This window comes from Staurois parvus, unplaced genomic scaffold (assembly GCF_062004578.1).
Source record: "Staurois parvus isolate SC_StPar_1 unplaced genomic scaffold, SC_StPar_1.0 ptg000014l, whole genome shotgun sequence".
Lineage (NCBI taxonomy): Eukaryota > Metazoa > Chordata > Amphibia > Anura > Ranidae > Staurois > Staurois parvus.
Genome location: NW_028317810.1, coordinates 16776521 through 16801208, shown reverse-complemented (window position 1 = coordinate 16801208; position 24688 = coordinate 16776521). Strand labels below are relative to the sequence as shown.

The window sequence follows — 24688 nt, the reverse complement described above, 5'->3', positions numbered from 1 at the left end:
CTTGCTTGAGACAAACATAGATCTATACTCACACAAAAAAAAAAAAAAAAAAAAAAACAAGCAAAAAATAACAAAAACATGTATAAATTAAAAAAAAATAAATGTAAAAAAAACAATCTACAAAAGGACAGACTCGATGTGCTATTTGGTCTGTTTCTGCCATCACTTTTCTGTGTTTCTGTCAGGGCTCCCAGGTATGACCAGAGGTGTGTGACTGAAGCAGGGAAACGCAGACTTCAGATATGTGATTAACAATGTAATTTATTAACACTAACAATACAAACATAAACGCAGTGCAATACTAAACATAATACAGTGCAAACAAACCCAACCAACCACCCACAGATAACAGTACATACAAGCAAGCGTCGTCAGGCAGGCCGAGTCAATATCAATTGGGCAGGTAGGTACAGGGGGAGCAAGCGGAGAATGGTCGGGGTCACAGGCCAGGTTCAGCAGGTAGCAAGCAGCGTAGTACAGAGGGTCAGGCAGAGGGATGGTCAGGGTCACAAGCCATGGATCAGAACAGGTAGCAAGCAGCGTAGTACAGAGGGTCAGGCAGAGGGATGGTCAGGGTCACAAGCCAGGGATCAGAACAGGTAGCAAAGGAACAGAAACAGGATGCAGGACAGATACAGGGCCCAGGACAAACACAACACCAAGGCAGAGTCTGCAAGTCTGGCCATCCCTTAAATACACCAGTATCATCAGTTCCAGGTGTTAGCTGGCTGAAAGGTTGAGTCTCTGATTGCTGGGAGCACCCGCTGGCCAGCCCTGGTACTGCAGATCAAAAGGCAGGTGAGTCCCACCATTGCTGGCCAGTCCATTCCTGACAGTACCCCCCCCCTCAAGGAGCGGCCTCAGGACGCTCCAAACAGTCCTAGCTGGGAAAAATGTTCCACCGCCCGGGTCTGGTAACTGGCGGGGTATCAAAGACTGGCACACCGGGCAGGACTCCGGGCAGCGGTACACCGGGCAGAGGCACACCGGGCTGGACTCCGGGCAGAGGCACACCGGGCTGGACTCCGGGCAGAGGCACACCGGGCTGGACTCCGGGCAGAGGCACACCGGGCTGGACTCCGGGCAGAGGCACACCGGGCTGGACTCCGGGCAGAGGCACACCGGGCTGGACTCCGGGCAGAGGCACACCGGGCTGGACTCCGGGCAGAGGCACACCGGGCTGGACTCCGGGCAGAGGCACACCGGGCTGGACTCCGGGCAGAGGCACACCGGGCTGGACTCCGGGCAGAGGCATATCGGGGTGGACTCCGGGCAGAGGCACACCGGGCTGGACTCCGGGCAGAGGCACATCGGGCTGGACTCCGGGCAGAGGCACATCGGGCAGGACTCCGGGCAGAGGCACATCGGGCAGGACCCCGGGCAGAGGCACATCGGGCTACCAGGGGAAGCGGCAGGCAGCGGGCCACCGGGCGGAGCGGCAGGCACCGGGCCCCCGGGTGGGGCGTCAGGCCTCGGGCCCCCGGGCGGGGCGACAGGCCTCGGGCCCCCGGGCGGGGCGACAGGCCTCGGGCCCCCGGGCGGGGCGACAGGCCTCGGGCCCCCGGGTGGGGCGACAGGCCTCGGGCCCCCGGGCAGGGCGACAGGCATCGGGCCCCCAGGTGGGGCGACAGGCATCGGGCCCCCAGGTGGGGCGACAGGCATCGGGCCCCCAGGCGGAACTACAGGTCTCGGGCCCTCAGGCGGAGCGGCGGGTGCCGGACCCCCAGATGGAGCGACAGGCCTCGGGCCCCCAGGCGGGGCGACAGGCATCAGACCCCCAGGCGGGGCGACAGGCATCGGGCCCCCAGGCGGGGCGACAGGCATCGGGCCCCCAGGCGGGGCGGCGGGCGCCGGACCCCCAGGCGGAACTACAGGCCTCGGGCCCTCAGGCGGAGCGGCGGGCGCCGGACCCCCGGGTGGAGCGACAGGTCTCGTGCCCTCAGGCGGAGCGGCGGGCGCCGGACCCCCAGGCGGAGCGACAGGCATCGGGCCCCCAGGCGGGGCGACAGGCATCGGGCCCCCAGGCGGGGCGACAGGCATCGGGCCCCCAGGCGGGGCGACAGGCATCGGGCCCCCAGGCGGAACTACAGGTCTCGTGCCCTCAGGCGGAGCGGCGGGCGCCGGACCCCCGGGTGGAGCGACAGGTCTCGGGCCCTCAGGCGGAGCGGCGGGCGCCGGACCCCCAGGTGGAGCGACAGGTCTCGGGCCCCCAGGCGGAGCGACAGGTCTCGGGCCCTCAGGCGGAGCGGCGGGCGCCGGACCCCCAGGTGGAGCAACAGGTCTCGGGCCCTCAGGCGGAGCGGCGGGCGCCGGACCCCCAGGTGGAGCGACAGGTCTCGGGCCCTCAGGCGGAGCGGCGGGCGCCGGACCCCCAGGCGGTGCGACAGGTCTCGTGCCCTCAGGCGGAGCGACAGGTCTCGGGCCCCCAGGCGGGGCGGCGGGCGCCGGACCCCCAGGTGGAGCGGCGGGCGCTGGACCCCCAGGCGGAGCGACAGGTCTCGGGCCCCCAGGCGGAGCAGCGGGCACCGAGTCACCAGGCACGACAGTGGGCTCCGAGTCAACTGGCATGACCGCTGGCACTAGGTCAGACATTGGATCGTCTGGCTGGACAGTGGGCATCGGGTCACCAGGCATCAGGTCATTTGGCTCGACAGCGGGCACCGTGTCATCTGGCAAGGCAGTGGGCTCCGAGTCAACTGGTATGACCGCGGGCACTGGGTCAGACATTGGATCGTCTGACCGGACAGCGGGCATCGGGTCACCAGGCATCAGGTCATTTGGCTCGACCGCGGGCACCGCGTCATCTGGCAAGGCAGTGGGCTCCGAGTCAACTGGTATGACCGCGGGCACTGGGTCAGACATTGGATCGTCTGACTGGACAGCGGGCATCGGGTCACCAGGCATCAAGTCATTTGGCTTGACAGCGAGCACCGCGTCATCTGGCAAGGCAGTGGGTTCCGAGTCAACTGGCATGACCGCGGGCACTGGGGCAGACATTGAATCGTCTGGCTGGACAGCGGGCATCGGGTCACCAGGCATCAGGTCATTTGGCTCGACAGCGGGCACCGCGTCATCTGGCAAGGCAGTGGGCTCCGAGTCAACAGGCACGACAGTGGGCACCGGGTCATCAGGTACCGGATTGTCTGGCTCGACAGCAGGCATCGGGTCACCAGGTATGACAGCGGGCACTGGGTCACCAGGCATCAGGTCATTTGGCTTGCCAGTGGGCACCGCGTCATCTGGCAAGGCAGTGGGCACCGGGTCACCAGGCATTGGATCGTCTGGCTCGACAGCGGGCATCGGGTCACCAGGTATGACAGCGGGCACTGGGTCAATTGGCACGACAGCGGGCACCGGATCAGGTACCGGATCATCTGGATCAACAGCGGGCATCGAGTCAACTGGCCTAATAGGATCGTCAGGCTGGATCAGTTCATCATGCTGGGTAGAGGCATCAGGCTGAATGCCGGCGTCCGGCTGAGTAGAGGCTTCAGGCCGAGTAGAGGCATCAGGCCGAGTAGAGGCATCAGGCCGAGTAGAGGCTTCAGGCCGAGTAGAGGCTTTAGGCCGAGTAGAGGCTTCAGGCCGAGTAGAGGCATCAGGCCGAGTAGAGGCTTCAGGCTGAACCACGGAAGGCAGGCTCACCGGTTTGGATACTGGCAGGATGGTATTGGTTGGAAAGAATTTTCGCTTTTTTCTGGTTTTAACTACTGGAGCACTGCAAGTAAACGCAGGTCTGCAAACGAATGGAGCAGCTGGAGACAGAGAAGAACTGGAGGATGGAACAGGAGAGGGAGCAGTTGCTACAGAGGGCTTTTTTACAGGGTTAAAGGCAGGATAGGTGCAGCGAGTGGGAACAGGGTACTGACATGCGGTAGATAGCCAAGTATACTGGGCTGTAACTGGAGGAGCTGTTGGGAATACAGGAGTAGAGTTAGAAGCAGGACTGGGTTTTTGTAAGCTGACTGAGGCTGGGTGCAACAAGTCTGTCCATGTCTGCAGTATGGGTTGAACAAAGCTGAGCTTACACAAAGCCTGTCTGGTCAATGACTGCACTGCGTTTATACAATCTCTTAGTGTCTGTGGTGAACATGTGGAATAACGCTCCAGAAAGTAACCCACATCATCCTCTAATAACCACACCAGGGACTCTACCTGGTCTGCACTAAATGGTGGCAAAAATTCATCCCTGCATTCGGGGGAACCAGATGAAACCAACTCTGCACAAACCTCAATCAAAGGCTGCACCTCAGAGAACTCTGTGCCCTGATCTACTAGAACATGAGCGAGCCGTATACATTCTAGCAGTTCATCCCGGGTATACTCCTTCAGAGTTTGATAAGCATACTCCCTGTCATCAAACACTAGCAGAGATAAATACACAACCTCATCCAGATCCATCCTTCCCATCAACAAGCCAAGATGGCTTCCCTGTGCAGCCACTTCTGGTCAGGATTGGCCTTGGTGTAATGTCAGGGCTCCCAGGTATGACCAGAGGTGTGTGACTGAAGCAGGGAAACGCAGACTTCAGATATGTGATTAACAATGTAATTTATTAACACTAACAATACAAACATAAACGCAGTGCAATACTAAACATAATACAGTGCAAACAAACCCAACCAACCACCCACAGATAACAGTACATACAAGCAAGCGTCGTCAGGCAGGCCGAGTCAATATCAATTGGGCAGGTAGGTACAGGGGGAGCAAGCGGAGAATGGTCGGGGTCACAGGCCAGGTTCAGCAGGTAGCAAGCAGCGTAGTACAGAGGGTCAGGCAGAGGGATGGTCAGGGTCACAAGCCAGGGATCAGAACAGGTAGCAAGCAGCGTAGTACAGAGGGTCAGGCAGAGGGATGGTCAGGGTCACAAGCCAGGGATCAGAACAGGTAGCAAAGGAACAGAAACAGGATGCAGGACAGATACAGGGCCCAGGACAAACACAACACCAAGGCAGAGTCTGCAAGTCTGGCCATCCCTTAAATACACCAGTATCATCAGTTCCAGGTGTTAGCTGGCTGAAAGGTTGAGTCTCTGATTGCTGGGAGCACCCGCTGGCCAGCCCTGGTACTGCAGATCAAAAGGCAGGTGAGTCCCACCATTGCTGGCCAGTCCATTCCTGACAGTTTCTATCCAATTGAGTTAAAGAGGAACAGTGTAAATGTGCAGGTTTTAGAGGGAAATAGAGGTACTGATAATTCTGTAGAACATTATGCAACTGGGCACTCTGTGCCTCTGTGACTCAGTGTCATCACAATAAGATTGTTTGTCAAAACACAAAATAACCCGGGGATACAACAGAAAGCACAGTATGTAAAATGTCAAGCCAATGGCAGCAGTTTTCAGTTTTAGGTCAAAGATCTTGGAGTTTTCTTGTTCCAAGATCCTATAAAACATCTTTATACAGGGTGAGGCAACATAACTTCCTTTTTTCAAAATGTAATAAAACCCATTTTATGAATCAGAATTGTTTTTATTGTCTTTAATAATGTACAGTTGCAAGTAAAAGTATGTGAACCCCTTGAGATTACGTGGAGTTTTGCATGAATTGGGCCTAAAATGTGCTCTGAACGTCATCTAAGTCACAACAATAGAAGAACACAGTCTGCTGAACATAATACTACACAAACATTAGATGTTGCCATGGTTTAATTGCACATAACATGTAAACATACACAGTGCAGGGAGGAAAAAGTATGTGAGGCCCTAGCTTAATGACTTCTCCCAGAGCTAATTGGAGCCAGGAGTGAGCCAACCTTGACTCCAATCAGTGTGATGATATTGGATGTGTTGCTGACAGCTGTCCTGCCCTTTAAAAAAACACACCTGTTTTGGGTTTGCTGGTTTCAAGAAGCACTGTCTGATGTGAACCATGCCTCGCAGAAAAGAGCTCTCAGAAGACCTACGATCAAGAATTGTTGACTTGCATGAAGCTGGAAAGGGTTACAAAAGTATCTCCAAAAGCCTTGATGTTCATGTGTCCACGGTAAGACAGACTGTCTACAAATTAAGAAAGTTTAGCACTATTGCTACTCTCCCTAGGCGTGGTTGTCCTGTAAAAATGACTGCAAGAGCACAGCGCAGAATGCTGCATGAGGTAAAGAAGAATCCCAGAGTATCAGCTAAAGACGTACAGAAATCTCTGGCACATGCTGACATTTTTGTTGACACATCTACAATAAGGAAAACATTAAACAAGAATGGAGTACATGGGAGGACACCACGGAGGAAGCCATTGCTGTCCAAAAAGAATATTGCAGCACGTTTGAAGTTTGCAAAAGAGCACCTGGATGTTCCACAGCACTACTGGCAAAATATACTGTGGACAGATGAAACCAAGATTGAGTTGTTTGGGAAGAACACACAACACTCTGTGTGGAGAAAAAAAGGCACAGCACACCAACATCAAAACCTCATCCCCACTGTAAAACATGGCGGAGGGAACATCATGGTTTGGGGCTGCTTTGCTGCCTCAGGGTCTGGACGGATTGTTGTCATTGATGGGAAAATGAATTCCAGAGTTTATCAAGACATTTTGCAGGAAAACGTACGACCATCTGTCCGCCAACTGACGCTCCGCAGAGGATGGGTGATGCAACAGGACAATGACCCAAAGCATACAAGTAATTCAACAAAACAATGGCTGCAACAGCACAGAATAGGCCTTCTGGAGTGGCCCAGTCAGAGTCCTGACCTCAACCCGATTGAAATGCTGTGGCATGACCTTAAGAGAGCGATTCACACCAGACATCCCAAGAATATTGCTACACTGAAACAGTTTTGTGAAGAGGAGTGGTCCAAAATTACTCCAGATCGTTGTGCAGGTCTGATCTGCAACTACAGGAAACGTTTGGTTGAGGTTATTGCTGCCAAAGGAGGGTCAACCAGTTATTAAGTCCAAAGGTTCACATACTTTTTCCTCCCTGCACTGTGAATGTTTACATGTTATGTGCAATTAAACCATGGCAACATCTAATGTTTGTGTAGTATTATGTTCAGCAGACTGTGTTCTTCTATTGTTGTGACTTAGATGACGTTCAGAGCACATTTTAGGCCCAATTCATGCAAAAATCCACGTAATCCCAAGGGGTTCACATACTTTTTCTTGCGACTGTAGGTACATATCTAAAGTTCTGTTTTACACAGTTTTGAAAATCATATCAGGTAGGTGACGCCCCCCATTGTCCATACACTGAATAAGCCGATTTCTGGCGTTTTTCATGACCCTTACCAGCATAGCAGCGGGTATGTTGGCAATTTCTGCGCGGATGTTGGCCTTCAGGTCTTGTAGGGTCCTTGGACGGTTTACATAAATGCGGGATTTCAAAAAACCCCACAAAAAAAAGTCGCAAGGGGCCAAATCGGGGGAGCGGGCTGGCCACTCCAAATCGCCCCTTATTGAGATGAGGCGCTCCGGGAAGTGTTCCCTTAAAACAGCCATTGATGCTCTTGAAGTGTGAGCCGTTGCTCCGTCCTGTTGGAACCAAATGTCCCCTAAGTCCAATTCATCAAGTCGTGGAAAAACAAATTCCTCCAACATGTTCACATACTGGTCTGAATTCACTGTCACTGTGACCTCATTTTCTTCAAAGAACCAGGGACCAATAATCCCAGCTGAGGCAATTGCACACCACACTGTGACTTTAGATGAATGCAAAGGCCTTTGATGCAATTCTCGAGGATTGATGTCGGTCCAGTAGCGCATGTTCTGTTTGTTGATGCATCCAGTCAAGTGAAAATGGGCTTCATCACTGTAAAAAACAATTGCGTTCTCAGGGACGTTTTCGAGTACTGCCTCACATGCATTCCTCCGAGAATTGAAGTCGCGTTCGGAGAGTTCCTGCACAATCGCCAACTTGTACGGATGGTAATGAAGATCATCGTGAAGAATTTGCCTCGCTGAACAATCCAAAAGTCCAAGGGCAGATGCATGTTTGCGCGCAGAATGCTGCGGGGATCGCAAGATTGAAGCTCTCACTGCTTCGATGTTCTCAGGTGATCTGATGGGTCGAGGGACTCCAGCTCTTCGTCTTGTCGTACTCGCGGTTTGTCTGAACGTAGTGACCCACGTAACAATTGATTTAAAAAACTTTAGAACTACGCCTGTCGCCTGAGACCATTCCCGCCCCGCTATGGCCGCTACAGCCTGAATGGCACGCATTTCAAAAAAGGAGGTTATGTTGCTGCACCCTGTATTTATAAAGTCATAGTCTTAAGCCCCATACACACAGGTCAAATATCAGGTGGTATTAGTCAATAAAAACCAGTCAACATTCGGCCCGTGTGTACGACAGCTGGTCAGACAGAAGCCAGAGGAATGTCCGGCTTCTGTCGAAGGGGCATGACCGAAAAAGGACAGAAAAAATGGCTGAGAGTGCTGACTGGTGTGTTTTGGCGACACAGCAGAAGCCCAGCAAAGCACAATAGTTACTGAAAGTGTCCACGCATTATAAATTGGGGTGTTGGCCATTTTTGTTTAGCCCCAATATAATCCTGGACATTTGTAAAGATTGCTATATGTTTGTCAGTATGTATATTTTCCAAGCAATGGAAAGAATATGTACAAATAAGTCTTAATAAGAACAAAAATAAACCTGCCTAAGAGCAAAGACACCAGGGTGCCTAATGTGCTATTCCCATGCAAACCAACCACCTTAAAGCTAACCCATCTGAAGCACATACTCTCTCTACATGTGCTGTTTGTATCTAAAATGGTCAAATAAGCTATTCATTTGGTATTTGTAGTAACTCTGTATACCTTTCTGTGAAAGGCACTATAGTTATTGTCCAGTCATCTCTTATAGAAGGATAAATTAAAATTTTTGTTACCAAATGTGACCAATACACAACCTTAGCATGTTATAGCTGAGTGGGTGGGATTTTAAAAAGTTGATACTAATTGTTAAAGCAGAATGAAACCCAACGATTTAATGGTTTCCCAAAACAGGTACAGTACATCTGAGGAATGCCTCTGGTAATAACTGTCAAGGTTGGCAATTTGTCAGCTCCCTACTGAACTTCTAAGCCCTTAAATGGCTAATGTCATAGTTGATTACATGCAGCAGCATGGCTAATGCAGATCAAACAGAAGCTAAAATGGTACCTTCTATGGTTGTAAGGGATTGGAGGGTTTAGTTCCACTCTAACTACCAGACTAACCTGGATTAAAAAGAAGGCACTATCGAGCGTCAAGTACTGGACACAATGTGGTTGATTTACTAAAATTGGAAAATGCAAAATCTGGTGCAGCTCTGCATAGAAACCAATCAGCTTCCAGGTTTTATTGTCAAAGCTTAATTGAACAAGCTGAAGTTAGAAGCAGATTGTCTGCCATGCACAGCTGCACCAGACTCAAAGTGCTCCAGTTTTAGTGAATCTACCCCAATGTCACTGCATTGTGCACCAAGATGCCCTAAACCTGGTTAATTTGCTGTATGGAAATATTTAAAGCCAAAAGTTCATTCTGCAGGAATACATTGACAAGTGGAGGGTAGGTGCAAAGATTAGTTTGATAGATAACATCAATTACTGTGTGGTATTTATTGAATGTTTAAAGGTCTGTGGACAACATTTGCTGTAATTGAATATGGAATGCCCCATAAATCAGTTGTTTCTGTTTCTAGGTGGAAAGGAGAAAATGTTGCGACCACTGAGGTCTCTGATATTATTGGGATGCTGGACTTCATACAGGAAGCTAATGTCTATGGAGTGAATGTTCCAGGTAATAGTGGAAACTGATAACACCAGATGTAGAATTTAATTTTTTTTTCTCATAAAGGAGATATTTCCGTTTAAACAACCCCACCCCCTTTCTAAGCAGAATTAGAGTTTGGGGGGATTTTTCTGTGTTTATTTTTTTGTTTTAGGAGCGCATGAATTGTCCCTAGTCCTGCAGCCTTCTGGGGGAATACGTACATCACATCTCCCATGAGACAGCAGGATTAGGCACGGGTGGGGTTCGGCATGTCATGTGTAGCTGGCTGATGATATAGCCACTATTATGCGACTGTAAGTTATGAGTAACACCTTTTCTTTACTATTAGCCAATGTGCGTTACAAAAAAATATATATTTTATATACTTTCCAGTTCACATCATTATGGCATCACGGTTCTAAACCTTTAAGTACAACTTGCTAGTGCCAAGAAAATATCCCCCACAACATTACACCACCACCACCAGCCTGAACCGTTGATCCAAGGCAGGATGGAGCCATGCTTTCATGTTGTTTACACCAAATCCTGACCCTACCATCTGAATGTCGTAGCAACCAGTCTGCCCATTCTCCTCTGACCTCTGACATCAACAAGGCTTGTTCATCCACACAACTGTCGCTCACAGGATATTTTCTCTTTTTCAGATCATTCTCTTCAAACTCTAGAGATTGTTGTGTTTGCAAATCCCAGTAGATGAGCAGTTTTTGAAATACTCAGACCAGCCCGTATGGCACCAACAACCATCCCATGTTCAAAGTCACCTAAATCCCCTTTCTTCCCCATACTGATGCTCTGCTTGAACTTCAGCAAGTCGTCTTTACCACGTCTAGTTGCCTAAATGCACTGAGTTGCTGCCATGTGATTGGCTGATTAGCACTTTGTGTTACCAAGCAATTGAACAGGTGTACCTAATAAAGCGGCCAGTGAGTGTATACACCAAATACAACAAAAAGAAAGGTGTTCAAAGTCCTCCACTTTGTCTTCTTTAGAAAACATCTGTAGCTGCTCTCTGTGTGGAAGCATTGGTCCATTTGCAGAGGTCAGATATGCCCCTCCTGAGTCAGAACTATAGTTCTGTAATCAGCAAAGCTTATGCTCCCTGCTGATTGGCTGGCTCAAGCGCTGACATCATGTCTTTGCATAGAGCCTACTGCTTCCCTAAAGAGAGAAAGGATTTTTTTCTACAGTATGCTGGAAGAGGAAAGGCTTTTCTATTCAGACTGTGGCTACTCTCTAAAGAGAACAAACTGGGGGCTGGTTCACACCAGCAGTGTGCGGTTGGATGACAGCAGTTTAAGTACTGGGCGGGAATGGGTTAATGGATTAATAATTACAGAGCTTTAATTTGGTCTTTTATATGTCTATAATTCAGCTTCAAATAATAAAAAGATACTTAGCAGAGTATGCACCAGACCAGGGGCGGACTGACCATTTGGAAACTCGGGCACTGCCCGGGGGCCCGGGGTTAGTAGGGGGCCCTATGAGATGCCCCTGGTACCTTTTTCATAGGCTTTTTTGAGTTTGGGCAAGGACACAGGGGCCCCATGATCCCCTATTGCCCGGGGGCCCCATGAGTTGTGAGTCCGCCCCTGCACCAGACATATAATACTGATTATAATTTAACAAGCAGAAGAACCCTCTGAAGCTGTCAAAATTATCCTAGGGAACACGGCTTGATAAAGTGTCATAGAAATTCTGGAAGCTCATTAACCTCTTGCCTCCATCGGATACCAAGCTAACCAGCTTTCACTCATTCTCACTCACTCTCAGTCTACACTCATGTTTGCATAGGAGAAACAAAGAACATGATTTATAATGTCTCATATTCATAAATATGTTGTTTTTTTTATTTTTTGTTCCTGTATCTGCTGTAATATTAGTGCAGCACATTTTCTCTGTCCCATTCATGAGTGACATAAGCATGTAAATTCAAAGTGAATGTAAATAAATATTAGGGTATCAGCATAGATTATACAGCCTTGGTCTGAGATACAAATCCTAAATGGGGTAAAATTGACATGTGTGTTTGTATTTTGTTTTAGGGCATGAAGGCAAAGTTGGCATGGCATCCATTATTCTAAAGCCTGGTCAGTCTTTAGATTTAAAAAGCATCTGTGAGCACTGTACAGCTTATCTACCTGCATATGCTTTTCCACGATTTCTAAGACTGCAGGTACAGTTTTACAAGTATTTTATGTTTATAAGTTGTTTATTAGTTAGTTTTTTTTAAAGAAAAATAGAAAAAATAGTCAATAGTGACCAATCTGCATAAGTGAAAAATGAAAAAAGTGGTTCCTCCATAGACCAGGGACCATTACACTTTTAAAACAGTGTTGTTTCCTTGACCATCAAACTGAAAGGGGAACTGGACTGTAGCTAGTAAAGGTAGGGGCTAAAGAAAAAAAAAATTCACCAGGGTTGGTGGCTAGTGGAAGTTAAAAATGGCCCACCATTGGAGGTTGCAGGAGCCATGTATTATATTACATAAAAATAATATTTCATATGTGGATCAAATATTTAAAATTGAAAATCCAACAAATGAAAATGAAGTACCACAGGTGAATAAATAATCAGACAAAATAATGTCCCATAGATGTGCAACTATTGTAGATCTTCTGTGTTGTAACGGTAAATCCAATGTGCCTCCACCAGAGAAGTAATATTGCTGCTAATCAGATTCCCAGACCCCAATACCATGGAGGTCTAAGCAAGCTCTGCATTCCCCAGCCAACTCCAGGTGGACAAATGCAACCTATGCGTTAAACACTTCCTCAGACATTGGTTTCCAACATCAACAGAATTGGTAACACTCAGTAAAGAAAGCACATGAAAAACTCCATAGTGTAGCAAACTTTGTGCCTCCTTTATTTTAAAAGCAGGATAAAACTATTCACAAGACAGGGTAGGTATGCAGGTTTCAAACAAACCAGCAGTCAGCTCGCTCTGGCGGATGTGATGGCATCACAGCTAGGCTCTGCCCCACATACATCTCGTTCAAATGGACATCTTCCAGGGGCATATGTGTATAGCTGAGGCCCAGAAGCCCGCACAGAAGTTCTATATCATTGGCACACTTCATGATCACTGAGCACCTGCACACATTTTTCTTGTTTTTTTAATTCTCACATTCGAAATTGCAAGTTAACAATATTTCAGGCATGTAAAATTACAATACTATTGGGTATAAACAAAATTCCCTGTAGTTTAAAAAGCATGCAGCAGGAAGATTGACCTGTGGTGAATGTTTGGTGAATGTCATATTTTATAAATAATACTCCTATGTGTTTTGTGGCTTTTCCAAAAGGTCTCCCAATTGCTGTGCAGTCATAGCAGGAGGACCTGGATTCTCTAGGACCTCTTTGTTTGAGCTCTGCTGGCTGATCAGCTCAGAGGTCAAATAAAACTAATAAAGCACCAGAGACATATAAATGTGAGGAAAGTGTGTCAGGGTTTTGCACTGTAGGGTGACAGCACTGTCTGTCATTTCCCCTTATAACAGAAAATTAGAGAGGGCTCATACTGACAAGATCACTAAAGGCAAATACCCTAGGATGTATGCTCCTTCTGTAGCAAAAGGTGACGCATTGATGCACAGTGTGCCAGCATGTTCATTTTAATTGATACAATTGAGACCGGTCTCTATAGTATATGGTCCACTCACAGAGAGGCTAACGTATAGGTCTTGTCACTGCTTCTATAGGTGCAGCTATGGCTCTGCTGGAGTGTCAAAACTAGAAGCCAGTCCAAGAGCCGTAGTCCCATACACAGAGAAATCATTTACATTTCACTAAATGCACATTTATAAAAATGATTAACAAAAAAGAGAAATGTTCTTATTTTAACATACTATTATGCTGCAAAATGTTTAATAAGAGAAGTTATTATACTTTAAAGCATAGACTAAAGCCAAAACATTAGTTTTGGGTAGAGTAGGGAAGAGTAAGAACCCCTGCTGGACGTTTATGGTTGTCTGTGTCCCCAACTACAAGATTTAACCTCTCAGTGTCAGGTTGACCATTGTCACTGGATTGAATGTTAGGGCTCGTTTACACTTGCTTCAAAAAATGACGCTCTGAATGCCAATCAAAGCACCTGTCACTAAATGAAATGGTGAGCTTACAGTCCTGTTCACATGTGTTTGCTTTGCTTCAAAAATGATAAACCATGTCGCTTTCATGGTGCTTCAAAGCATCTTCATAGTCTCTATAGACTTCTATGACAAAGCTCGCTTACAGCACCTGTAGCTTTTGAGAGGCTTTTATTCAGCTTTAGCTTCGCTTTGTTTTGCAAGTACTGCAGGTAAGAGATATTCAAGTATGCACTGGGAGACCAGCAAGCGAACCAGAAAGACGTCGTCAGCAGCCTCTTATGGGTCATGAATATATACTGTATTATGGAAGTGTCTGGTGCAGACAGCACATCTGATGTGCAGCCTGGAGCAGCAAGAAGGTGGAGTGGAGCAACTAACAGATGGCACATACTGTACATAGGGGTTGATATACTAAAGGCAGATAAACTGTGCACTTTGCTCCATAGCTTAACCACTTCAAATCTGGACACTTTCACCCCCTTCCTGTCCAGGCCAGTTTTCAGTGCTATCACACTTTGAATGACAATTGCGCGGTCAAACAACACTGTACCCATATGAATTTTTTAGCATTTTTTTGAGACATATAAAACTTTATTTTGGTGGTATTTATTCTTTGAATTCAGGTGTTCAAGTCATATCCATGGCCACAGGTGTTTAAAATCAAGTACCTAGGCACGGAGACTGCTTCTACAAACATTTGTAAAAAAATGGGTTGCTCTCAGGAGCTCAGTGAATTCAAGCGTGGTACCATGATAGGTTGCCACCTGTGCAATAAGTCTATCGGTGAAATGTAATTGCTAATAAATATTCCACGGTCAGCTGTTAGTGGTGTTAAACCAAAGTGGAAGCAACTGGGAACAACAGTAGCTCAGTCACGAAATGGTAGGCTACGTAAAATGATAGAGTGGGGTCAGCCCATGCTGAAGTGCACAGTGCGCAGAAGTCGCCAACTGTCTGCAGAGTCAATAGCTAAAGACCCCCAAACTTCATGTGGCCTTCAGGTTAGCACAACAACAGTGTGTAGAGAGCTTCATCAAATGGGTTTCCATGGCCACGCAGCTGCATCCAAGCCTTACAGTTGCAAGAAAAAGTATTTAAACCCCTTGGGATTACGCGGAGTTTTGCATGAATTGGGTATAAAACGTGCTCTGAATGTCATCTAAGTCACAACAATAGAAGAACACAGTCTGCTGAACATAATACTACACAAACATTAGATGTTGCCATGGTTTAATTGCACATAACATGTAAACATTCACAGTGCAGTGAGGAAAAAGTATGTGAGGCTCTAGCTTAATGACTTCTCCCAGAGCTAATTGGAGCCAGGAGTGAGCCAACCTTGACTCCAATCAGTGTGATGATATTGGATGTGTTGCTGACAGCTGTCCTGCCCTTAAAAACCACACACCTGTTTTGGGTTTACTGGTTTCAAGAAGCACTGTCTGATGTGAACCATGCCTCGCAGAAAAGAGCTCTCAGAAGATCTACGATCAAGAATTGTTGACTTGCATGAAGCTGGAAAGGGTTACAAAAGTATCTCCAAAAGCCTTGATGTTCATGTGTCCACGGTAAGACAGACTGTCTGCAAATGGAGAAAGTTTAGCACTGTTGCTACTCTCCCTAGGTGTGGTCGTCCTGTAAAAATGACTGCAAGAGCACAGCGCAGAATGCTGCATGAGGTAAAGAAGAATCCCAGAGTGTCAGCTAAAGACCTACAGAAATCTCTGGCACATGCTAACATTTTTGTTGACACATCTACAATAAGGAAAACATTAAACAAGAATGGAGTACATGGGAGGACACCACGGAGGAAGCCATTGCTGTCCAAAAAGAATATTGCAGCACGTTTGAAGTTTGCAAAAGAGCACCTGGATGTTCCACAGCACTACTGGCAAAATATACTGTGGACAGATGAAACCAAGATTGAGTTGTTTGGGAAGAACACACAACACTATGTGTGGAGAAAAAAAGGCACAGCACACCAACATCAAAACCTCATCCGCACTGTAAAACATGGTGGAGGGAGCATCATGGTTTGGGGCTGCTTTGCTGCCTCAGGGCCTGGACGGATTGTTGTCATTAATGGGAAAATGAATTCCAGAGTTTATCAAGACATTTTGCAGGAAAACGTACGACCATCTGAAGCTCCGCAGAGGATGGGTGATGCAATTCCAATGACCCAAAGCATACAAGTAATTCAACAAAACAATGGCTGCAACAGCACAGAACACGCCTTCTGGAGTGACCCAGTCAGAGTCCTGACCTCAACCCGATTGAAATGCTGTGGCATGACCTTAAGAGAGCGATTCACACCAGACATCCCAAGAATATTGCTACACTGAAACAGTTTTGTGAAGAGGAGTGATCCAAAATTACTCCAGATCGTTGTGCAGGTCGGATCTGCAACTACAGGAAACGTTTGGTTGAGGTTATTGCTGCCAAAGGAGGGTCAACCAGTTATTAAGTCCAAAGGTTCACATACTTTTTCCTCTCTGCACTGTGAATGTTTACATGTTATGTGCAATTAAACCATGGCAACATCTAATGTTTGTGTAGTATTATGTTCAGCAGACTGTGTTCTTCTATTGTTGTGACTTAGATGACGTTCAGAGCACATTTTTATGCCCAATTCATGCAAAACTCCACGTAATCCCAAGGGGTTCACATACTTTTTCTTGCAACTGTACATCACCAAGTGCAATGCAAAGCATCGGATCCAGTGGCGTAAAGCATTGGTCTGGAGTGACCAGTCACGCTTCTCTGTCTGGCAATCCGCTAGATGTGTCTGGGTTTGGTGGTTGCCAGGAGAACGGTACTTACCTGACTGCATTGTACCAAATGTAATGTAATGTAATGTTTGGTGAAGGGAGGGTTTATGGTGCAGGGTTGTTTTTTTGGGATTGGGCTTGCCCCCTTAGTTCCAGTGAAGGGAATTCTTAAGGTGTCAGCATACCAACACATTTTGGACAATTTCATGCTCCCAACTTTGTGGGAACAGTTTGGGGATGGCCCCTTCCTGTTCCAACATGACTGTGCACCAATGCACAAAGCAAGGTCCATAAAGACATGCAATGAAAATGAGATTTTTTTCAACAAAAGATTTGTTGAGGGTATTTCCGATCACTTTGGAGAGATTTATGCTCACTTTCCATAGTGTCTCCAAAACAGGAAGAATGGGAAAATCACCCCATCATGAATACTGAAAACACACAAAAGAAAAACCTGAGCGAGTTTGGGGAGGAGGAACTTGACTGGCCTGCATATAGTCCTGACCATAACCCGATAGGACACTTTTGGGATGAATTAGAAGAGAGACTGTAAGCCAGGCCTTCTCATCCCTGCCTGACCTCACAAATACGCTTCTGGAAGAATGGTCAAACATTCCCATAGACACACTCCTAAACCTTGTGGACAGCCTTCCCAGAAGAGTTGAAGCTGTTATAGTTGCAAAGGGTGGGCCAGCTCAATATTGAACCTTATGGACTAAGACTTGGATGCCATTAACCACTTGCCCTCCTGAGGATTTACCCCCCTTCCTGACCAGGCCATTTTTTGCGATACAGCGCTGCATTACTTTAACTGACAATTGTGTAGTCATGCAATGTTGTACATAAATTAAATTTATGCCCTTTTTCCCCACAGTAAAAAGATGTAAAAAATCAAATTTTGCCATAAATTTAGGCCAAAATGTTTTTGCTAAAAAAATACCAATACATGTAAATTAATTGGTTTACATGAAAGTTATAGCAACTACAAATGGCGGTATATGTACTTTTTTTTTATATACTAGTAATGGCGGCAATCAGCGCCTTATAGCGGGACTGCGGCGGGCATTCTGACACTGGGGGGAACTGACTAACTGCCACTGACATCCCAATGACACTAATACAGTGATAATAAAAAGCACTGACACTGTACTAATGACTCTGGGAAGGAAGGGGTTAACATCTGGGGCGATCAAAGGGTTAACTGTGTGCTGTTTTACTGTATGTGCTGTGTGTATTTTACCAGGGAAACATGCTGCTGTGTATTTCTCTGCACAGCAGAGAAATACACAGCAGCATGTTATTTCTGGCATGTTATTGCTGGCATGAGAGAGACTTGTGTTGTTTACACAGGTCTCTCCTCTGTCACTGTTTCTTGATGATCGCCAGGTGCTTGCGGAGAATCTCCAGCCGAGACCCAGTGATTGAAATCTGTAGCCGCCAATGGCGGCGCAGGTAGGGTGGTGCGCGCATGCACCCCCTACCAGGAAATGCAAACTCACGTACATACATGATTTTGCGCAGCCCTGCCGCCCTATAGCCGTATTTCTGCTATAGGGTGGTGGGGAAGCGGTTAAAGTTCATGTGTGTGTAAGGACAGGCGTCCCAGTACTTTTGGCAATATAGTGTATGTTGAGCCATGCTCCCTGAAGCGGAACTAAACTCACTCAAACAAAAAATGAAATAAATAGCATTTTCAGTTTGTGGTGCACAGATACAGTTTAGTTACAAAGTTACATAGTTAGTCTGGCTGAAAAAAGACGAAAGTCCATCCAGTTCAACCATAAAAAAAAAAAAGTTATAATCCTATATCCACAGTTGATCCAGAGGAAGGCAAAAAACCTCCCAGCAAAGCACGACCAAATTTGCTCCTGCTGGGAAAAAAATTCCTTCCTGGTCCCTCAAGAGGCAATGGGATATTCCCTGGATCAACTTTACCTATAAATGTTATATTCTGTGTATCTAAGAAACAATCCAGGTCTTTTTTGAAGCAATCCACTGAGCTGGCCAGAACCAACTCTTGAGGGCATCTATTCCACATTTTCACAGCTCTCACTGTGAAGAAACCTTTCCGTGTTTGGACATTAAATTTCTTTTCCTCCAGACGTAAAGAGTGCCCCCTTGTCCTCTGTGATGACCTCTACACTGAGTTCACTATATGAACCACTGATGTATTTATACATGTTCATCATATCCCCCCTTAATCTCCTCTTCTCAAGAGAGAATAAATATAGTTCCTTTAATCTTTCCTCATATTTCTGCTGTAAATGATTTAGCTGCACCCAGCTTTTGCTACAACAATGGCCACTTCCTCAATACCACTTAAACCCTTAGCCAAAAAAACAATGTTGGTATTAGATACTGTATACTTTAAAGCTGACATGTTTTTAAAATGTTTTTTCTCTACAGCTTTATTTACATTAATGAAGAATGTACCATGATGTGTAGGGGGCTGGGTTCTTTAGAAATCTTCACTGCAGAGCTGCCCTGTCCTCTTCCTGCAGCTCAACGTCTGGTGCTGTGTGGTTAACAGCTTCAGGTCTCCAGATTCAGCTGCACTAAAGATGATTTGAAGGGGACAAACCCCTTCTACCACCTGCTCCACTGAGAAAAGTTCTTTCACTGAATACAGGCCTGTGACACTATCTGTGAACAGAAGAGAGTTTGATCAGTCACAAGGTAATCTCCCCAATTCAAAGATAGTGTTACAGACAGTGTAATCAGTAAAATAACTTTTCTCATTGTGATCAGGAGGGGGTGTATCTCCATCAGATCAACGTTTGTGCAGCTGAGCCCGGAGACCCCCACAGTATCAGAAGTTCAGCAGCAGGATGGGACAGCTCTGCAGTGAAGATTTCAACAGAATCCAGCAGCCTACACATCATGTGACAAACTTCATTACAGGTAAATAAAGGAACTAAAGCTGTAGAGAAAAAAAATGATTTTTAACTAAACTTCAGCTTTAAGGAAATCAATTTTGTGAGTCCATTATGATCATACAGCAATAATATAGTGCCCTGATTTTTTTTTTTTTTTTTAAGGAAAACATGGAAGTAACTGGTACATTTAAACAACAGAAGTTTCGTCTTGTGGAACAAGGATTTGACCCATCAGAAATATCAGATCTACTCTATTTCTTGGACGATTCTAAAAAGTCATATGTGCCAATGACCAAAGACATTCATGACAAAATCACCAATGGTCTGCTAAAACTCTAAACTTTTTTATATGTGCGGGTATACATATTATTTCCTCTGGATGAAAATACTGAAACTGTGATGCTTTAACCACTGTCTTTACAGGTTTATTACACAAAAATGACGCAAAGTCATTTCAGTATAACTAAGGCTAGCTGCTAAAACATAACGTATGATTTACATTTTTTTCTCTATAACAAAAACATTTTGACTACATTATGCAGATATAACGTTCTAAAACCTGTTGTTGAAGATACTCTAACTTTATTTTTCTCTTCCTGTTTTTTCCATAAGTTCATTGTGACATTTTTGTTTTTTTTTCATAATCTACTGTCTCCTGGAGGTCACCATGTCAGTCTAAGGCTGGCCATACATTATACAATTATCTGCAGATTTTTGGTTTAGATTTACCAAAAACCATATAATAGGAGGACAAACCTAAACAACACTTTCAGTTGTATCCAATTAGGCAGGCCCTTGCACTACATAGTTGAAGGTAAATCTAAAGGAAATTGGGCAGAAAATCTGCAGATAATTGTATAATGTATGGCCAGCCTTAGTCATGAAACATAAACATCTTCGATACTGTGCTTGGGGAGGAATGCCTTTTAGTGAAGTAAGTTTTATGCATTCCTTTTTTTCTGTCATCCCCTCTCTGAAGCAGTTGAACTTTTATTCTCCCCTACCCCCCCCCCCCCCACACACACACACACACACACACATTTTTTGGATCAGTCATAAATAACCAAGTTTAAAAACGAAATGAGACAAATTATTATTATTATTATTAATGCTAAACCTCTGGGAAATTTCAAAATGCCTGTTTTTACCTAGGGTACAATTAAAAAGCAGTTTTACTTACCTAAGCCTCCGCTTCCATGAGCTTCTTATTCCATGTGAGTGGTACACTGAAGCCTCTCCTCTCCAGATCTCCATGTACAATGCAGTACCAGAAGTCCTGCATTGTAAATGAGAACACAAGGGCCCACCCACAGCTTGGAGTATCAGTGAGAAGAGAAAAGCACTGGAAGCCAGGGGAGCAATGGATAAGGTAAGTAAAAATGCTTTTTAACATTCCCCTAAAGAAAAACAAGCATTTAACCTTTTCGGTGTGGAGAGAACACCACTGAGATGCTAGTCTTGTAATGTGCCTGGAGTTCAGCTTTAAATTGAAACAACATGAACATCAACTGCATGTATAGTCCACAGCAAAAGGAACCAGGGTGCATTCAAAAATACAAAGTCCCAGTCTGTTCCAATATTGGCTAATGTCCCTACATATCCTTGCCTCATCCACATGATCTCCTTCATTTGCACACTTTTATAGAGTCCAAAAGCCCATCATTGTGGTGAAATCCTTGTGAGAGCACTAAGTTCAAATAGAATGCGGGCTCAGTCAAAATTGCAGCTAAAGTCCACAGCTGCAGACACCTTTGGTTTACATTGTGGAACCTCTTCTTCCCCCTAATTCTGTGTTCCATGGATGACCTTGTGCCACTTGACAGCTACCCTGTCAGATCACTATGGGATGCTGAATGTGTTCTCATAGAAATCCTTGCCTGCTTGGTCATATTACCAACCATGGCACCACTGGGTAGGGACATGCAGCAACCACCTATATGTGCATTCTCTCCTGCTGCACCATTTCGCCCCCCAAGGGGTAAAGTACACACACTTTGAGAATCACTGGTTTGTTTAATGCTACTGGAAAAAATAATCACTTAATTGGACTAATAGCCAAGTGAAGGTTGACCAAGGAAGACAAGGATACAGATAAAACTGTCAAAGTGTTATTTGTAATGTGTACAGAAACATTAAAAAGAAATATTTTGATGAAACAATTAATTTCTTTTGAATTGATTCTTGTTTATGAGGTTACCTTTGTTATGTATTCATTACACTGGCATAGTATTGTACATTGCAAAATATATCAGACAATATGAATACATATTTCCATAAGTCACTCCAATGTGACTTCCAATATCATGGTTAATACTGTATATAGAAAATCTGTTATGTGAGGGCAAGAGCATAGTGTTGTAGAGCTGGCTGATACACTGCAATTTGCTATATTTTTGACATAGATGTTTAACAAAAAAGGAATCTATACCTCTATTAAATAAAAATACTTTACTTATAGGTATACTGACCTTCCATCCTTCCAGTTATGATGATTTGGGGGACTCATAAGAGCACAGTGTCACTTCTAGTCCATGGTGCATCTTAGTTTTACTTTTCTGGCTCCAAGCTGGTAAAAGAAGGATTGTTCTGCAGTGACCCATACAATAAGATACAGCACAGGGCAGACGTGACCCTGCACACCTTCAAGATGGCAGATTAAGTAAAGATGTCTGCAGCCAACAGGAGACATTGCTTTGCAGAATTCCAAGCTTCTGTACCTCCATGCCCTGCATTGCCTACAATGGAACCAGGGTGAGAAGTAAGCTAAGGCAACAATATGTATATTTAAGACAACCAAGAGGTATAGGTACAAGGGAATTTTCTCTTAGTTTACTGAGTGAGATGAAGCTCTGCTGACTACATCATCCAATCACATGCAAGCAAAAACATTGTTTTTTTTTTCCTTGCACTTGACTGGATATTCTTGCAAAGTAAATTTTCACCACATTCAACAATCTTAAGGAAACATTCCCTTGCAAAGTCAAGCTTGTTTGCATTTAACAAGTCAACCCCATAGCTGTTAGTCCACGCACTGGCAGATTAGGCATACTTCGGTAAATCATTGAATTGCTGCATGTGCACATATTCATTTGTAGGTGGCTAATTCTGGCAATAAGGAGACATGTGGCTGCCATTTCTGATCTCCTTTTGAAATTTCAAGTTGACTGGCAGTTTTTTTGTAATGTTGCCCTCTCTCTTTAATACTTTTTGAGTCACTGACCCGGAATAAACATGCAGATATGAAAAATCAGAGTAAAGTCGGTAGTCTTTATCGGAATAGTTATTCTGGGTCAAAATATAGAAGCAAGAAAATCGGCATGACAGCTGGGCATCTAACAGCTAACAGAAGTAGATGTCAGCAGACTACTCATAAAATAAACATTAGAAGACAGTCAGAAGAATATATTTTTCTCCCATCATTTACATCAGCTTGTCTTACAAGTATGGTCTTGCATATACCATACTACTTATCTGTATTGTGAGAAAAAGACTGTATTAGGTATTTGTTTTACTGTGGCAGTCAGTAGTTGTAACAGGGTACTCTAGTTATAATATAAATGTATCAAAATTACAGATTTTAGATGACAGTCATATAAGTATTTACCATGAACCAGTTGGAATAAAAATATGGAGGCCAATGCAGACCATTCTATCTAAAAATGTTAGTTGCCCAGCTGCTATGCTGATTAGTCAGCTCTAATACCTTTGGAGATTAAGAATTCTGACTTCAGTAGTCACATACTTGTCCCAGGACAGAGACTGAGAAAGAAACTTAAATACCTAGCATTTTCAAAAGCAGATAGACTTGGAGACTGCCATTTCCTCTGTCAATATCAGTTTCCTTCTGGAAATGGGCAGACACAGACCATTGCCACCCCAATCTCAGTGAGAGCCCAGCATCCACAGAATATCCAAGGCATAGCTATAACTTTCCTGCTCCTACAGAGAATGAGAAGGATAGCAAAGTTGGTCAAAGGAAGGATGTACTTTTAAGAATGGGGCAGACTATGTCAGTAGAAACAGTGTAAATGGGGTGGCTATTGCATTAGCAATCGAAGGGATGGGTGGCATGCCTAGGATCCTATTCTGACTTAATGGGGTTTATTTACTAAAGCTGGAGAGTCCAAAATCAGACTCACTTCTGCATAGAAACCAATCAGCTTCCAGGTTTCATTGCCAAAGCTTCATTGAACAAGCTGAGGTTAGAAGCTGATTGGTTTCTATGCCGAAGGGAGTCTGATTTTGGACTCTCCAGCTTTAGTAAATAAACCCCAATGTGTCTCCGCTCAAAAGGGGCTTGGTCTAGAGAAAAGTATTTTGGGTAGATGCAGCATGGTGCAGCAGCAGAAAACACATAGGGGTTTATTTACTAAAGCTGGAAAGTCCAAAATCAGACTCCCTTCTGCATAGAAACCAATCAGCTTCTAACCTCAGCTTGTTCAATGAAGCTTTGGCAATGAAACCTGGAAGCTGATTGGTTTCTATGCAGAAGGGACTCTGATTTTGGACTCTCCAGCTTTAGTAAATAAACCCCATAGAGTCCTGGATTGCCAAAAACGATGTATTTCAAAACTTTAAAAAGAGTACAACAGGCCCGGCAGGGAAGCTTACCGGACCAGACACTTACAGCAGTTTGGCATAAAGAGTTAGCAGAGTGTAGGCCTGAGCTGAAGACAGTGCCTGACAAGGAGAGTGGAGTGCGGCATGGCTAGTCCAACCCAAAGGAGAGCTTACTGAAGTGCCAAAATAGGCCCTATGCTTTCCCTACTCCTCCAGAACCATTCCCTAATACTAGTGCTTTCCCTGACAGATGGAAATCCTGTCCCTACACTAGCCACTATCAAAATGTGTGTCAAACTCCGGGGGGCAGGGACTTAAAAAGATTTTGCATGACCCAAGATGGCCACCAGGGTCACCTGAATCAACTGTACCCAACCAAAGCACTGCTCCAGGGGACCGAGGAAACCATAGAGAAACCCCAGTTTCTCTCGACTCCAGCTGCATTGCTGTTATGGACGGGCACCACCTGCAGTGCAGACTGTAGACTACACCTGCCTACAAGTCTTCTAGCTGGGCTGGGCTTTTGGTCATAATTGCTACTACTATCTTGAGATAAGATAAAGTCTTGTCTGTGTATTGTCAGAGGATATGAGTGTGTGTTATCAAATATGTGGATGGGAGGAAATGTTTTGGTGATCAGATTACCAAACATCCAACTGTTCTCGACTTTATACTGTG

At 45.4% G+C, this 24688-nt stretch overlaps 1 protein-coding gene across 2 annotated transcripts in view; it reads left to right on the top strand.

Moving 5' to 3' along the window:
• The window catches only part of SLC27A6 (solute carrier family 27 member 6), a 74030-nt gene extending 52421 nt beyond the window's left edge, over window positions 1–21609 (top strand). For both annotated transcript variants that reach the window (XM_089677725.1, XM_089677719.1), the window contains exons 9-11: window positions 9625–9722; window positions 11759–11889; window positions 19613–21609. In XM_089677725.1, coding sequence (XP_089533851.1) covers window positions 9625–9722; window positions 11759–11889; window positions 19613–19789 — 406 coding nt within the window. In that variant the 3' untranslated portion in view covers window positions 19790–21609. The remainder of the gene's footprint in view (window positions 1–9624; window positions 9723–11758; window positions 11890–19612) is intronic.
• Window positions 21610–24688: the final 3079 nt, after the last annotated feature.